Source organism: Zalophus californianus, chromosome 2 (assembly GCF_009762305.2).
Source record: "Zalophus californianus isolate mZalCal1 chromosome 2, mZalCal1.pri.v2, whole genome shotgun sequence".
Classification (NCBI taxonomy): Eukaryota; Metazoa; Chordata; class Mammalia; order Carnivora; family Otariidae; genus Zalophus; species Zalophus californianus.
In genome coordinates this window covers 101,780,917-101,799,077 of record NC_045596.1, presented here as the reverse complement: position 1 = coordinate 101,799,077, position 18,161 = coordinate 101,780,917, and the positions used below count along the sequence as shown (strand labels likewise).

The following is an 18,161-nucleotide window of genomic DNA, read 5'->3' as shown; positions in this document are numbered from 1 at the left end:
CTAAGAAATCTTATTCATATATGGACTGTACTTTTTTATTCTGATAAATGCTTAAATTCCGGGAAATACAGACGATATAACCAACACCTGAGTATCAGCCACCCTTGAATACATATGAATTTTTCACATAGGAATGAAATTTGAAACAACAAATTATAAAGAACTAAGATAATGATCAACCATCTGTGAAAATTATCCAACATTTTATTCTGATGACCCACGTATAATCTCACAGAGACAAGCTTAACTGACATGTGATTCAAAGTAAGGAAGCTCAAACCTATTCACTTATACTGGCTGTGCCAAGAGAAAATGCATGGATTACAATAAATCCATGAATTATGAATTTGGAAGACAAATACAGGCCCTTAAGCATTTTCATACTAAAACATCCATGTCACATGCTCCCACTCCTGCGTAAAGGCAAAAACACAAGTCCACAGCAGACCTATCCCAGCAGCAGAAAAAGAGGCAGCGATAATGTAGTAATTAAGATCCTCTAAAACGAAGCCTTCCATCTGATTTCATACTCACCAGAACTCTTCTAATACAGCTCTCTATTCATATTAGCCTTCAAGGTGGAAAGAGTCATCCATAAACAAAGATACTTGGTCGGCTTAATGATTCTACTTACTGTAAACAGACAAACTGGCAGCCCAGTTTATGTATGTCTCTTGTGAGTGTTGTTACTGTGGTGCAGTCCTCAGAGCCCTGCCACCCCCCACATACTAGCATCATTGAATTCTCCAATTTTAAAGGCTGAGAACCAAACCTGGGACATAATCACAGCAAGTTACAGCACCAAGACTAAGAACCAGGTAGTCATCCAGCCTCCCTCAGGTATCAACTCTTCTGTTACTCTTAAAATTCTAACACATGTTGGGGCTCCTGGGTGGCTCAGTCAGTTGAGTGTCTGACTCTGGATTTCGTCTCAGGTCATGATCTCATGGGTTACGGAACCTGGGCTCCACGCTCAGTGGGGAGTCTGCTTAACATTCTCTCTCCCTCGGTCCTTCCCCCGACCTGCGCACATACACTCACAAGCGCTCATGCTCTTTCTCTAAAATAAATAAGTTTTTTAAAAAAAACTAACACATTTTAGCAAATAATGGAGACTTAAAACCCAACCCTCACATTATTTTCACATGTTTAGTTTCTACCAATAGGTAGTAAAAACCAGAAAGTTCTAACTATCCAGGTTTTAATGTGCAAAGAAAGGAGGGTTTGGGACTACACAATTTCTAAAATTTCTTTTGGTTCTAACATATTATAACTCTAAAAAAATGAGTTATTTACAATCCTGCATAAGAAATGTATCTGGTAAATGGCTGTCAGGGGTCTGAGAGAATTTTTCTTCATTCTTGTCACTACTCCTATGAATCTTCCTTTCATAATCAGCACATAGTTTTTATTAATATGCGAGTGTATGCCCTATCAAAGAAACTGGTAACATGGGTAGATTATTTTTAAATGTTGTACATATTTTCCATTATTCTTACTCTTTCCTTTCACTTGTTAAACTTAAAGCCCCAAAAGAATCAATTTTTACATGAGCATATACGACTTACGAAATTTCTCATTGATCTGAACCTTACTGATTTATGCTTCAGGCTTTTAAGTTAATACCATTTACTACAAAAGAAATCCATCATTGTATATTATTTTATACGCTAGAAAAACACGGCAGTACACCCTCCTAGAAGTTACTAAGGTAACTGTTGAAGAAAATTATTTTATGGGTCTTTCCTTTATTTTTTAATATTTTTCCCTATCCTAGAATACCCCAAAACTCAGACATATTTGATACTTTTTGCTACTACATACATATTATTAGGAGTCAACCCTTTCCTACACAGAATCAATACTGGTGCTATACTTACTGAACCAATACCATCCATCAGTGTTAAGAGTGACGCTACCACTCTCTTTTCCACTTCGTTCTGAGCCCCTTCTCTTTTAGGACAAAGTGCATCCAGTTCATCAATAAAAATAATTGATGGGTGCCTAAAAACAAACAAGTAAAATGAATTCTTTAATATACATCTGATTTTTATCTATTTATATTTTTAAAGATTTTATTTATTTGAGAGAGAGAATGAGAGAGAGAGAGAGAGAGAGCACAAGAGGGGGGGAGCGGGAGAAGGAGAAGCAGACTCCCCGCTGAGCAGGGAGCCCGATGTGGAACTTGATCCCGGGACTCCAGGATCATGACACGAGCCAAAGGCAGTCGCCCAACCAAATGAGCCACCCGGACGCCCCTACATCTGATTTTTAAATTTGATTTATTGCATTTCGATTGAAACTGAATACTTTTAAGTTTTTAATTGAAATGCACATGCAAAAGAATGAAACTTAACCATATACAAAAATAAATCCAAAATGGATTAAAAACCTAAATGTGAGACCTAAAACTATAAAAATCCTAGAAGAGACCACAGGCAGTAATTTCTCTGATATCAGCCATAGAAACATTTTTTTAGATGTCTCCTGAGGCAAGGGAAATAAAAGCAAAAATAAACTGTTGGGTCTACATCAAATAAAAAGCTCCTGAACAGCAAAGCAAACAATCAACAGAACTAGATGGAAAAAGATATTTGCAAATGACATATCCGGTAAAGAGTTACTATCCAAAATGTGTAAAGAACTGATACACCTCAACACCCAAAAAACAAATAATCCAACTGGAAATGGACAGAAACACAAACAGACATTTCTCCAAAGAAGATATACAGATGACTAACAGACACATGCAAAGATGCTCAACATCACTTATCAGGAAAATGCAAATCAAAACTACAATGAGATATCACCTCACAGCTGTCAGAACGGCTGAAAACAACACAAGAAACAAGTGTAGGTGAGGATGTGGAGGAAAAGGAACGCTCATGCACTGCTGGTGGGAATGCAAACTGGTGCAGCCACTGAGGAGGTTCCTCAAAAAGTTAAAAATACAACTACCCTGCAACCCAGCAACTGCACTACTGGGTATTTACCCAAAAAATACAAAAACACTAATTCAAAGGGATACATGCACCCCTATGTTTATAGCAACGTTATTTACAATCGTGAAATTATGAAAGCAGCCCAGGTGTCTATCAACTGATAAATGAATAAAGAAGATGTGGTATATCTACACTATGGAATATTATTCAGCCATATAAGAGAATGAAATCTTGCCATTTGCAATAACGTGGACAGAGCTAGAAAGTATAATGCTAAGTGAAATAAGTAACAGACAAAAATCATATGATTATCTGTTGAATTTAAGAAATAAAACAAATGAGGGGCGCCTGGGTGGCTCAGTCGTTAAGCATCTGCCTTTGGCTCAGGTCATGATCCCAGGGTCCTGGGATCGAGCCCCACATCAGGCTCTCTGCTCGGTGGGAAGCCTGCTTCTTCCTCTCCCACTCCCCTGCTTGTGTTCCCTCTCTGGCTGTGTCTCTCTCTGTCAAATAAATAAATAAAATCTTTAAAAAAAAAAAAGAATAGTCTACTGCTCATGAGATGAGTCTATGCCCAAACAGACCTTGCCTGCTAATACCCAGTAAATTGTTATGATTGCATCAATTCAGAATCTGAGGCCAGAGATGTCCCCTGGAGCAGGTGTAAAGTCCAAGGTATAGAAATTCCAAATGTGCTCTCTCTCTCTCTTTTTTTTGGCCTATTAAAAAAAAACTTTCAAGGTGATCAGTTCTCCCATAAAAAGGTGTGAATTCTCTCACAATAGAAAGCTTCAACTGCCAGGAACAAAACAACAATGAAAACACACTACACTATACGGTATACCACTGGTTCTCAAATTTTCAGTATTGGGACTACCAACTTTATAAGGGACTACCTTATTTCATCTGCTAGCTCTGGAAAAAAAAAACTTTAAAAATGAAAGTTCTTTGGCGGTGCCTGGGTGGCTTGGTCAGCTGAGCGTCTGCCTTCAACTCAGGTCATGATCCCAGAGTCTTAAGACTGATTCCCATGTTGGGGTCCCTGCTCAGTGGACAGCCTGCTTCTCCCTCTGCCCCTCCCCCTCCCCCTACACTCATGTTCTCTCGCTCTCTCTCTCACTTGCTCTCACTCTATCTCAAATAAATAAATAAAATCTTTAAAAAAAAATGAAAGTTCTTTTGATGAGAGCTGAATTATGATAAGTTAAATACCAAAACAATGGTAGGGACATAGCCTTATTATGAATATATTAGACCAAGTTATAGACCACACTCTTATACTCACTGCATTGTAATATGGTAGTCTAAACTGAGGAATAATCAATAAAAATTGTTTTTATTGATTATTGATTTTTTGATTGATTGTTGATTTATTGATTATTGATTTTTTATTGATTTTTATTGATTAAAAATTGTCCCTTTGAAGCAAACTATAATAAAAGTTTTAAGCATAAAGGGCTACTATAACACAAACTGGATACGCCTAAGTACTATAGGTACTCTAAAGAAAGAAAATCATAAATATATATATATATATGCTCAAATAAAATCCTATGACTTATCATACAACACTGTCTTAGTTCTCCTACTTTATGTAATTCAATAACTCATTGATCAAACTTCCAAAACAATATTAGATAAAAACAGATTAAATACAACTTCATTAGATTTACAATCATTTCTAGTGCTATCAGTATTATTTTTGTAGTTTTCTTTCATGTTTCATATGAAGTGTTAGTAACTCTACTTTGATTAACATAGACTTGACTACTAATTACAAACATCTAAACGTAAATACCGTAGAGTGGCTTCAGCAAATATCTGACGTAACCTTGCTTCTGTCTCCCCATAGAATCTGTAACAAATAAAATACATTTCAGGATCAACTCTTAGTGTTTTTAAAGTTTTGTCTAAAAAGGCTCATCTAACTTTTGAAATACTTCCAGAATACTTAAAATTGCTTTCAAAAATTATTTTCCAAACTTAATTTGTATACACAATTAAAAGCAAATTTAAAGTATTTCAACATATGAAATATCCAGACAGAATGCTATGCAGTCATTTTTAAAAATCACTTTTAAGAAGTGATTTAATAACACTGTTTATTCTATTAAATTATGCACCTACTTGCTTATAATTTCAGGACCATTAATTACAGAAACATAGGCTCCAACTTCATTAGCAACCGCCCTGGCAATCATTGTCTTTCCAGTACCTGGAGGGCCATAGAGTAACACTCCTCTAGGTGGGGGAATTCCTAGAAGAAAAAGAAGAGAAAAATGGATTCAGCATTATTAGGTTTCTTGTGTTGTCATATGACTGCAAATATGAGTTATAAAATATAAATTTACCTTGTATCACAAAACTAAAGTAAGAGTCAGACTTTCTGCCCCAGCCCCCTCCCCCCAAAACGTACTAACTGGCCCAAACACCGATCTCCAGCAATGACTTTCTGTCTCTCTATAGACAGGCCAGGCACACTGGTAAAAAACTGGCTGGACACCAGCCACACAACTGCCACGCCCCATCCCACACAGCATAGCTCAATGATCAGAACACAAAGCTCAGACAAGAACAAGGGCAACCAGAGCAAGCCATAAATCCTCATTTTCATCCAACTAGCCACCTTAGACTATATAAGCATTACTAGCAAAACGTTAATCAAAGGGTTCATATATTTTATAATCTTTATATATATACAAAGATTCGTGAAAAATGAAAAGGCAGAGAAAGAGATGGTAGGCACCAAATACATGCAGAGGATCTGGGCAGTTACCACACAGGAAGCCCTGAGTTTCCTAAGAGCCAATCACTCCCTTTACCACTTGCTTCAATGCAAAGAGATCTGCACACAATTATATTTCCTAACAAAGAAGTTTTATCTAACATATTTGAATGTTTGGTTTACTTCTTTGGTCATTACAGCTGATCTAGAATGACAAGATACTAATTCTAGTCCTAATACAAACAACTGTGGAAGGCTGCAACTAACTCACATTACAACCTAAAAAGATCAAGCATGGAAAAAGGCTCACTTAACTGGCATGTCCCAAAGCAACTCACACCTCCTACCATACCTACCACTCAGGAAAGAAAAACAAGAAAAGAAGGTTAGCAATTATTATATAAGTGGAATGAGCCAACTGTTTTTTAATTTGAATTTAATACTTTTGGTGCAATACACTGAAGAAATCATACCATAACTCTTGAAAAGTTCAGGCTGTTTGAGAGGCAATTCAATAATCTCTCTAATTGCTTTCAGCTGACTACTTAAGCCTCCTATCATGTCATAAGTTACTTTGAATTGGTTGTCTTGCTCTTTTGAATTTGTACAAATCTTTGTAAAATTGACTCTTGTAGTTGAAGAAATAAAATAAAAAATATCAGTGTTGCACTTTGTTCCCACACATGATGACTTTAGCAATCTCTCTTCATTGACAAGTTGCTCATTTCCTCTTCTGGCCGACTCAAAACTACATTTAAGTCCTGGGACTTCCCCTAGTCCAAGTCTGCTGCTGTCCCCAGGACTCTGGGTAACATCCGACAAAATGTCACTAGCTTTATTTATCATTCTGTCATCTACTGGTTTGCAGGGAGTACTGCTTGATGTTGGGTCCCGAGGCTCTTCCAGATCTAACTGGCTTAGCTGTAGGGATACATCCAGGGTACTGGTTTCTATGCTGGACTGTTCACAGGCCATTCCCTGGGCATCAATGTCAGAGTCATTCTGAGGCCTTCTCAATATCTTGCCATCTGTCCCTTTCACTCGCAACACTTGCAATTTGCATGGTCGTCCGTAGAATGTACAATACAGAAAGTTGCCTGGTAAAACAATCTTGCCATCTAGAAAATAATTTTTTAAATATATGTGTTAGCATAGCTTTTCACCCATTTCATGTTTAAACAGTAATTTATTCCATCTATTAACAAAACTGTCTGACTGAAAAGACTAAATCAAAGGTAAGAGTATTAATAAAATAGTTGCCGTAAAAGAGACAATTCTCATTTGATAGAGCACTGTCTGGAGACAGAAGGACAAGATAATTCTTTACAATTCTCCACACTCAATACATCTAGGATTCTATCCACTGTATCAACGAATAACCTGACAGTCCACACCCAATAATAAATGAACCTGAAATGGCACACCTAACTAGTACTCCAAGATAACATTTCTCACTGGAAAAGAATACAAAGCTCAAGGGTTAAAAGTCTCAGTTCTCCCACTGACTTTGTCCACAGATAAGTCATATATTCTCTCCAATGCTCAGCGGCCAATTAACTGGGGAGAAAAAACTTCCCATCCCAAAAGAACATGAATTCATTGAGAACACTCTCCATATTATGTTGAAGAAAATTATGATCTATACAAGACCTCAAAGACACATTACTTTATTTACTGCTACCTTGCTTCTTACAATTTAAAAAACTATTTAAAATATATGCCTCACCTAGTTTTCTCAGAAGACAACCAGTCAGTTGTTCTTTATTAATATCCACATTTTTGTCACTGTAAAGGGTGGGGGAAATAGAAATCAGCATTAAGTACACCAGAAACTAAATGTAATATAAAATTACAAGTACATGGCTGTAATACAGACCTAGTCAAAAGAATAATTTACAAACTGGAAATGGTTCATACAATTTGGGAATGATCTGTGCTTCTCAGATACTTCTTATAGCCATGAAAATATCATTTGCAATTTGCTGTCCTAATGACTTAAACTAATGTTCTTCAAAATACTGAATACCATCCATTAGTGGATCATGAAATCATTTCAGTCAATCCCATCCAGCATTTTTTTTTTGATAGAATACAAAATGTCAAAGTATATCACACATAGAAAGGGAAGATACTGCTTAGAAAAGCATTACTTTCTTATACATACACATCTTACACACACACATCTATATACTCATGTTTACAGCTACACATGTGAGTGCGTATGTGCCCTGTATCTGTGGATGCATGCATGCACTGATTCACAATGAAATGTATTTTTTATTGTGTGTCATAGCCAAAAACATTTGAAAAACACCAGCCTGAATTAATCATTCCATTTCTGAAACTGCCTAGCTTGGAGAAAGGCTTTTATTAATAGCTTACTTCATTCCCTTTCTATAATTTATAAATTAACTTTCAGGAAAATTAAGTCCTTTATAGGATAGGACATGAAAAGGTAGAAATAAGAAAAAAGGAGAGTAATAGCATAATGGAATTTAATCCAGAAGGGGAAAAATGAGAACCCCTTCTTCTACTAATGACTATCTTCCTAGAAGGTTGCTTGAGTACGGGAAGTAGGTATATCTAAAAATCATTACACTTGTAAAGAGACACGTCCTTGGAGAGTTCTCAGAATATGTGCATTTTTCCTTCTTCCCCACATGCAAGTAGCCCATACCAGCAGAGGAGGCCCACAGTTGAGAGCTCTGCCAGAGATCAGTGGAGAAGCAATAGTTTAGCTCAGGAAGAGGTATATTAGCAGACCCATCTGGTCCAAATCTAAGCCTTGTTCTCCAAATACTTTATCAGCAAAAAACAAAACCAACAAAGTCAACTTCATTATTTGTAGATTCACCTACTTGCTAAAATTTATTTGTAACCCTAAAATCAATACTAGCAGAGCTTTCCTCGTCATAGACATGCAAAAAAATTCGAGTTGCTAAGCACTTTCCTGGCTGAGGCTGAGAAAGTACTCTTGCTTCAATTCTCTCAGAGGTAACAAGAGGATGGAGAGTGGAGACAGTAGGAGGCAGTGCAGTGTACAGCAAAAAGTCCCAGGTCTTGTGCCAGCTGGAGATTTGAATTCCAACTCTGACATCTCTTAGTGAGGTGGCCTCAGGCAAGTCACATAACACTTCTAAACTACTGCTTCTCTTTTATACAATAAAGAAGATAAAATCTATCAATTAGTTGCTTTAAGATTATAATGTATATAAGACATACATATTTGTATATTAAATATGCACTAAACATATTAATATTAGTATATATTGCAAATAATATACATTAAATATACATTTAAATATAAACCTAGGAGCAATGGTTCAGTATTTGCTAATGTAGTGTTCACAGCAACTTTATAGCACATACTTGCCGCTAATAATGAAAACTGACTGCATATTCATAAAAAGGAGAGAGAGAAAAATAGAACAAGAAAGAAATTTCAAATCAAAGGTACATATAGACTATGTAGGAAGTTGTAGCTCCTTTAATGCTTAAATTCACTTCTGTCTATAGAACTCTGAAACCAGTTATACTTACTTAAATCATTCCTATTTATTAAACTCTGAATAGAAGATATTTAGAAATATGTGTAAGAAGAGTAAAAATACTGAGTTTTGCTTTTAAAAAAAGAATGGGTGCAGATAAAATCACTTCCACTAGAAGGAGCCCTAACCTTACTAATAAAACTCAGAAGCAACTGAAGGATTTAATCAGAATAAAATTACTGATTCTTCTGATTGGAAATTAAGTTTCTTATCTAAGCTCTGTTGCCACATTTAAAACACAAGATTTTTTTTTAGTAAAATTTTAAAAACCAAGCTTCCATTTAAAACATACAGTTCCTCTGTAGTAGACAACTGTTACCACCTAAGACTGCTGTGCCCTGAAGAGGTCACACTAGTTAGATATCAAAAATTCCAGTCAACTGGTGACTGCAACCTGCAGCACTGTTTCAGAACAGTCTAAAGATTAATACTGTTTAATCTGAGTAGAACTACTACCTAACTCACAGAGCCTATTTCCTCATCTTTAAGAAAGGGACAATATGGGCACCTTGCAGGAGAATTAAATGAGAGAAGAGGGGAAAAAGTGTGTGTGCCTGTGTGTGCTGGTGCACAACACATGTTGAGTTCTCTTTTCCCTCTTCCTTTTATTTTATTGTTAGTTAAAATGTTATTAATTCCTCTGAAAAAAGTTTCCTGGTTTATAAAAAAAATATGATGACGCTCAAGCCTGTAATCTACAAAAGTAGCAACAGAGACAAAAACATAATAAAATCAAGCTAATGAGGGGCACCTGAGTGGCTCAGTCGTTAAGCGTCTGCCTTCGGTTCAGGTCATGATCCCAGGGTCCTGGGATCCAGCCCCGAATCCGCCTCCCTGCTGGGGGGGGGGGGGGGGGAGCCTGCTTCTCCCTCTGCCTTTGCCCCTCCCCCCTGCTTCTGCGCACGCACTGGCACGCACTCTTTCTCTCAAATAAATATTTTAAAAAATAAATAAAATCAAGCTAATGATTGTTAAATGTTTTGTGATTCTTGCATATAAACACACCCCCCAAACTGTTAGTAAGGTAGTATTAAAGTATCAAAAGATGCTTTTTGTAAGCAAATTTTGGTAAGACTTGCATATGCAAACTGAATTACAATCCTATTAGATACAGAGTATCCAAGAGGATCAGTGATAAACGTTAACTGTATTGATAAGGTGATTCAATTAGTCTTTGGTAAGGGACTATTTCAAAGTCTGACAGAAATAACTGTTTTATTAGATTGAATAATCAACGAGTTAAAATATATAAACGGGTACTTTGCTTGAAGTCCTTTTTTTTTTTTTTAAAGAGTTATTTATTTGAGAGAGACAGAGAAAGAAAGCATGAGCACATGCATGAGTCAGGGGAGGGGCAGAAGGAGAAAATCTTCAAGTGGGCTCCCCACTGAGCCGCAGAGCCAGTGGGAGGGTGAGGGGCTCACTCTCATGACCCATGAGATCACACCTGAGCTGAAACCAAGAGACACTTAACCGACTGAGCCACCTGGCGCCCCTGGAACAGTCTTGATTAAAACTTGTTTCTTGCCTATTAACAGTATTCTACTCCCTCCTTTACAACAGCCGTGATTACACCGTAAAACAAGATAAAAACTATTGTTAAATATACATCAATACTAATTCCTCTCACCTAAAATATCAGGGCATACTCTAACCAGAGGACATTAGAGAGTCTCTAGTTCATACCTTAGGTGGACTCATCTAGCTTGTGCTGCCTAATACAGTAGACCACTAGCCACTCGCCATGTGTGGCTATCACGCGCTTAAATGTGGCTAGTCCAAATTGAGATGCACTACAAGTATAACATACACACTGGATTTTCAAGACGTAGTTTGAAAAGTATCAAACTTTTCAAATATTTTCAAACTTTTCAAATATTTCACCAATTTCATTTTCCTTCTTAAATGTGACTACCAGAAAATGCAAAATTACATATGTGGTTCACATTTGTGACTCTTGTTCTATTTCTACTGGGCAGCACTGATCCAGACTGTCACCAAAGAAAAGAGCCAAACCTGAGTGCCAGGTCCATTTCCTCAGCCTGTAGCAGAGCACCCAACAATGGCTGGACTTGGATGGCATCACCAACCTTCACGTCCACATTCTTCTGTGTCTTTTCACTCAGGCCAATCTTACCTCCAGGAAATCCTGCCACAGGCCAGGCCGTATAGACCTGCCCAGAAGACAGGAAATTAAAATATGAGAAAATAAATATTCATAGAGTATCATTAATTTATAAAGCAGAAAACTAAGCACAGCTAAGCATATGGATCTGCAAAACACAGTCCTTAACCCCAAGGAGTTACAATCTGAGAAGTTAGAGAAAAAACTTTTAAGATAAATATTATATCTTCTTGTGAAGATTAGGAATGATCCCACAGTGAAAACGATTTGAAGATTTAAAAGGTAATTTAGGAAAAGAGACAAAGGCATTAACATGTAATAAGAAGAAAACAGGAAAAAATACTAAAGACAAACTAACTGTAAGGTAATCCAGCCTGGAACATAAACTACATCCAGGAAATAGTGAAGGACCTGGCACAAGAGCTTCATGAGAACCTGGATCTCATCAGACTTAAATGTTAAGGGAGAGAAGCAAAGACTTCCAGTTCCAAATAGTGGGCTGAGCTCATACATTTGTAGTCTTCCACAAGACACAGCAAAGGACTTTTTTTTTCTTTTTAAGAACAATGAAAAGAATGAGCGGTATGCCATTCAGCACATAACAGATTTCAAATCATTTTCAGAGGATCCCACTGGATGAGAGGACCCTGGCTAATGAAGCAGCAGAAAAAATGTCAGAAGCAGAGGCCAGAAGCAGGGCAGAACCAGGAAAGGTTCTGGGCTTCCAGCCTCAAGTAAGATGAATAGCAGCGAGAACAAACAGCCGAAAACAGGGAGGGCAATCAAATATTTGTACACAAAAGAGATGACTTTCATATTCCCAAACAGCATTTCTGTGAAAAAAAATTTAACAGACTCGGGGGGCTAGGGCTGATACTATGTGTGTCACTACCTCCGGAAGAAAGGCCACTCTCTACATTATGACATTTAGGGGCTACTATTCCCAGTATAGTCATAGACATCAAAGGAAGGAAAGGTTTATATAGATGGGAGGATCTTTTAAAATATAGTTTTTCATTTACTACTGCTTTGTTGAAAATTAAAATAAAAAACATCTCAAATCTTTCTCAACTAAGGAAATGAAAAAGACTCTTTTACCTCTTGTTTTCCATCCAAACTGGTAAGCAACACGGGTCGACCTATACATATATTTGCAGATTTCATAGTGTTGAGTCCAAGTTGAACAAGGGAATTCTGGAATGTTTTAGGAACTTTGTCATCTACCAAAAAGGGAAAGAAAATTATTTTCATACTCTTTTATAGCTGAAGTTAAAGTCTGCTTTCTTTTGGAGTAAATAAAAATCCTCTATCCACATAACCACATGAATGCACTTACCATACCCTAGAGAAACCACAGTTCCAATCCTCCTTTTTTTAACAAAAAGACTTAAAACGAAACCTTTTTGAGGGTCCATTGACTGACAATATGAGTGCTAACTAAAAAAAGATGTCTTATGGGCTAGGTATTGGTTTTCATCTTTTAAGAAAAATATCTCTAATTTCTTTAAAAACTGAACATACATGAAATAGGCTTCTCATACTTGCATAGTAACCTTTTGCTACAGATTCTAGTTGAGTTGACTACTGGTATTCAAAGACTTGAGCTGGGGAACTGGCATTTAACTCTGGAGGGTTAAATTACATTTCCACTTCTGATCCACAGGATACCAGTCAGATATTTTTCTTTTCTAATGCCAAGAATACATGAGTAAGATAATAACACAGGTCTTATTCCTTAGGTAAGCACACACTGACTAAAATGACCATTATTGTTTTCAACTTTTGGCCAAGGAAGGGGACAAGAATTCAGCCCCGCTGGCAACACCTCTGAAAATGATGTGCTAACATGTCCACCCTGCCCCCTCACCTCCTCAAGGTCCACATTTGGTCCTTCTTCTGCTTCTTCCAGCACCCTATACTCCCAGATACTAGCATTTATCATCATAATATACATTCATTTTATAGTCTGACTTTCTCCTAAACCATATGCTGCTTTGGGCACAAACTGGGTCAAATTCATCTCTGTATCTCCAATGCCTAGGGGTGCATCAAATATAGAAGTTGCATAATAGATATCCATGAAATCAATGAACACAGTAGATGACTACACACTATTTTCCTTTTCAGCATTAAAATCCATGAGACACAAAATTTTAACCCATCACAAACTTTGTTATAAAATTTATTATTAGACACATATACCATAATCATAGTTCTCTAATATTAGTGTTCCTTAATAATAAAAAAGAGTGCTGTGAATTCTGTAAGACTGTTGAATCACAGACCTGTACCTCTGAAACAAATTATACATTATATGTTAAAAAAAAGAAGATAGCAGGAAGGGAAAAATGAAGGGGGGGAAGTTGGAGGGGGAGACGAACCATGAGAGACGATGGACTCTGAAAAACAAACTGAGGGTTCTGGAGTGGAGGGGGGTGAGAGGATGGGTTAGCCTGGTGATGGGTATTAAAGAGGGCACGTTCTGCGTGGAGCACTGGGTGTTATACGCAAACAATGAATCACGGAACACTACATCAAAAACTAATGATGGAATGTATGGTGATTAACATAACATAATAAAAAAAAACACAGATATTTTGTAATTTAAAAGGAACAAAGTCAATAAAAGCAAAACCATGTCTAATTATTTTTGCCATTACAAAATAACTACCCAACATATGTATTTTCCTTCTCTCATCAGCTGAACAAATCTAGAAAAACAAAGCATCTCATGGAGCTAAGATTAACAGTACTGAGCATTTATAGAATAAGCATATTTCATAATGAGGCTGAAAAGAAATTCAACTTTCCTATGAGCATTCGGTCTCTTACATAGCATACTCATCAATAATAGCAAAGCATCCTTCTCATGACCTCATACGGTTCAGTGTCTGCCACTTCTTTCTTCCTAAACCTCAATGAATTACCCTTCCCTCTTGATAACTACCTCACAGGTGTATTCAGTCCTTGGCAATATTCTAGGTTTTCTTCTTCTCTTCCTTCCATCCTATCCTGCACATTCACCATGCACCAGGATTTGACAAATCACAGGTTCTCTAAACACCTCCACTTCCTCCCTATGAAGATCACGATCAAATTCTCATCCACTGACCTTATTTCCTAAAACATCTCCATGCGTTCTCTTACAGCATTCAAATCTACTCAAGCTGTCCTCCAAACAATTCCTTTCACCAGTCCTCATTCCACCATACTGTACTTTAAAAATACATCTCAGCATCCGCTCTCCCCATTAATTAACTATACATTTATTGACCACTTCATGTGCCAGATTAGTAAAGGTAATTTCAAACAACCACCCACTCTTCATTTGTTCATCCAACAAACATTTATTATGTGCCCAACACATGGCAGATAATATGTTAGGCACTAGGGATACAAAGTGAACAGAAGTGGATGGTCCTTGGACTCACAGAGCTTATAATCTAATAGGATGAGAGAGTTCTTAAACAATCACTGAATAACTGTGTAACTGTAAACTAAGATTAATACAATGTAAGAATGACTAAGAGTGCTGAGAAAGCCTATTATGTGGAATCTAATTTGGAAGAAACAATGCTTCTCCAAAGAAGTAATGTTTAAATTTAGATCCAAAGGAAGAGTAGGAATTAACTAAACAAAGAGGAAAAAAAGATAATTCCTGGCAAAGAGAACAGCTTGTACAGAGAAGTACTGGACAGAAGGCAGCACTGTGCATCTGAGAAAAGAGTACAGGCGAAATGGCAGGAGACAAGAAGGGGCCACATAAGACGATCAAGACCTCCCAGGGCAGTAGGCTATACCAAGCAGCAGCTCATTTGTTTTCTCTCTAAGCAAATAAATCTTAAAAAAAAATAAAGTGTTAAAAAAAGAAAAATCCAAGAAAAGATGTACAGCACAATGCTATACAAAGTGTGGTCAGCAAACTATTTGTTACTGGTTCATGATGGGATAAATACAGCAAATAAGAGGTTAGTAGCTTTTATTACAATTGGACAGAGTAATCCTACATCTCCTAAATCCAATAAAAATTTCTATTTTTAAACTTATTTTTCTAGTAATTTCTTTTTTATTGTATTTTACAACAGTGCCAAGCTGTGACATATATATATATATATATATTTTTTTTTTTTTTTTTTTTTTTTTTGAGAGACAGAGTGAGCCAGCGAGAGAGAGCACAAGCTGCAGGAGGGGCAGAGGGAGAGGGAGAAGCAGACTCCCCTCTGAGCAGGGAGCCCGATGCGGGGCTCAATCCCAGGACCCTAGGATCATGACCCGAGCCAAAGGCAGCTGCTTAACCAACTGAGCCACCCAGGCACCCCAATATATCATATTTTAAAAAACTTTCCCTACAGAGTTTGAGTAGTATTGGCCTAGAAGGCACCTGAACCAAGACTCAGAAATAGTATAAGTCACAAATATAAATTAGAAAATGATGAAAGTATAGATGGAAAACTCTGGACATTGGATGAACTTGACAAAGAAAGATTTATACAGAGAAAAAGAGGGTTTTAGGACTAAGAATTGAGGAACTTAGCCATTTGGCAGCCAAGGAGAAAATGAGCCTGCAAAGGAAACTGAAAATCTACCTACCAACAAAAGGATGGAGAAAAACTAGGAAAGTTTAATGGCACATAGCCAAAAATTAAAGTGTGGTTTGTTTGTTTTTTTTTAAGATTCTAATTATTTATTTGAGAAGCGAGAGAGAGTATGAGCCAGGTGGAGGGGCATGGGGGGAGAGAGAAGCAGATTTCCCACTGAGCAGGGAGATCCATGAGGGGCTTGATCCCAGGACCCTGGGATCATGACCTGAGCCAAAGGCAGATGCTTAACCTACTGAGCCACCCAGGTGCCCCCCCAAAATTAAAGTGTTTTAAGAAAAAGGAAACGGTAGACAATGCCAAAAGTTGCTGAGAGGTCAAGTAAGGGAAGTAAAGAAAAACTGTCCATTATATTTATCAACATGGAGATGATCAGTGACCATGACAGGGACAGTTTCCATAGAATGATGGGATAGATGTCAAAACTTAAATAGGCTAAGGAGTAGGTGACAGATGAGTAGGCAGAGACTACTCCATTTATGAAACTTGGCAATGAGCTACACCTGGCTGGCTCAGTCAGTAGAGTATGCGACTCTTGATCTCAGGGTATTGAGTTCAAGTCCAACGCTGGGAGATTACTTAAAAATAAAATCTTAAAAAAAAAAAAAAGAAAGAAACTTGGCAATGAAAGAATGGAAACAGAGAGGGTGGTGATAAGAAGAAAATGTGGAACTTTTGTTTTGATTTAAGATGTAAGAGAAATCAGGTTTAAATTTCAAGGGAAGGATCCAGTTGAAAAAGAGATTATATATTCAGGACAGAACAAATTATTCTCTGATCCCTAAATGAAACTGAAAACACTGTGTTAACTCTAAGATTGTCATTAGGTTGTGCATTAGACATAAAATTCTTGCCACACAGTTTAACTGGTGTTCCATTTTTTCAAAGCTATAACACAGCTTCAATACACAGAAGCTTTACCAATTAACTTTTCCGATAAATCCATTCTCCTAACTCAAGGGAGCTGTGATCTAGGATAAGGGCTTTAAAGTCAAATACCGCCTGCCACTGGGTACCTGCGGAACCTGGAGCCAATTACATTAACTATTCTTTCTCTGTGAAATGGGCATAATAATACATTCCCATCTTCCAGGGCTTCTATTAAAGTTAAATGAGATATGTGACATACCCAACCTACTGATAACAATACTATGTAACTGGTAGCTGTTATTAAATATCAGAACCTGTGTAGTAGAAGGAAAAAACCCTAAAGCCTTTCATTCTTAGAGACACAGCGATATCTCTCAGGAAGGATGTATCCACATCTTTACTGAGTGTTTAGTTTTCTGGTGTATATATATCCCATGCTCGCTACCTTTAAGCAATGTTACAGTTAAATATGTCGTTAATCTTAAACGAGGCAAAGTCGTTTCAAGTGCAACTTACAAATTCAAAACAATTTACAAAAGTGATAGCGTGACTTAATCCACGGATAAGCCGTTTCTGCCTAACTTCTCCAATGCAGGCACGGCTTCGGGTGTACGAACTTGTGTGCCATTCTCACACCCGTGTCTCGCCCAATTCTCAAATGCCTCTGCACCTTAAAGGCGGCATCGCTAGGTCTACGTTCTTCTCAGGCTGCGCCCCCTCGGCCTCAGGTCTCCCACCCAGAACAATTTACCCTTTTCTAAGAAGTTGGTCACCACCAGAATCCCGGCCGCTGCCGCCGTGCCTGGCCCGGCAGAAGGAGCCGAGGGCCCCGAAGGAGAGGAAGCAGAAGAAGGCGAGGTTGAACCATTCTCTGCGCTTCGGTTCAGCCGTTTCCTGTTCTTCTTGGAAGACATGATCAGGAGGCAACCTAGAAAAAGCTACCGCAAAGCCGGCTCAACGTGCTCGGGTCGCTGGAAGAAAAACTTCCGGGGCAGAAGTCAGTGAGACTCCGCCCTGCGCCGTAACACCCCAAGTGGAGCGCAGTAGAAAAAGGGAGACGCGAGCATTTTCAGACCCCGCCATCTTGGAAGAAGAAGTTCTGACTTTTGCAAAGGAAGACGGATTATGTGGACACAAGCGTCATTTAGATTGTAAATTCCTGAAAGGATTTTTTTGGCATCTCTGCCCGCCTTTCCCATCCCATCCCTGAACAAACGTCTGTTGACTTAAACTAGAAAAAGAAAGCGGTGGAAAAGTTTCTCTCCGGCTTTCCTGAAACCGGGCAAATTCCTGAGAGGAGCTGGTGAACAGGACTGCGCGGTCCCTTCCGTACAAAGCTAAAAAAAAAAAAAA

At 37.8% G+C, this 18,161-nt stretch overlaps 1 protein-coding gene across 4 annotated transcripts in view; it reads right to left on the bottom strand.

Moving 5' to 3' along the window:
- Window positions 1-17,799, bottom strand: part of SPATA5 (spermatogenesis associated 5) — a 331,633-nt gene extending 313,834 nt beyond the window's left edge. For all 4 annotated transcript variants that reach the window (XM_027599262.1, XM_027599263.1, XM_027599265.1 and 1 more), the window contains exons 1-8: window positions 17,560-17,799; window positions 12,439-12,560; window positions 11,232-11,389; window positions 7,394-7,452; window positions 6,141-6,785; window positions 5,070-5,199; window positions 4,741-4,797; window positions 1,881-2,004 (exon numbers count right to left, since the gene is read on the bottom strand). In XM_027599262.1, coding sequence (XP_027455063.1) covers window positions 1,881-2,004; window positions 4,741-4,797; window positions 5,070-5,199; window positions 6,141-6,785; window positions 7,394-7,452; window positions 11,232-11,389; window positions 12,439-12,560; window positions 17,560-17,722 — 1,458 coding nt within the window. In that variant the 5' untranslated portion in view covers window positions 17,723-17,799. The remainder of the gene's footprint in view (window positions 1-1,880; window positions 2,005-4,740; window positions 4,798-5,069; window positions 5,200-6,140; window positions 6,786-7,393; window positions 7,453-11,231; window positions 11,390-12,438; window positions 12,561-17,559) is intronic.
- Between the last annotated feature and the right edge of the window lie 362 nt (window positions 17,800-18,161).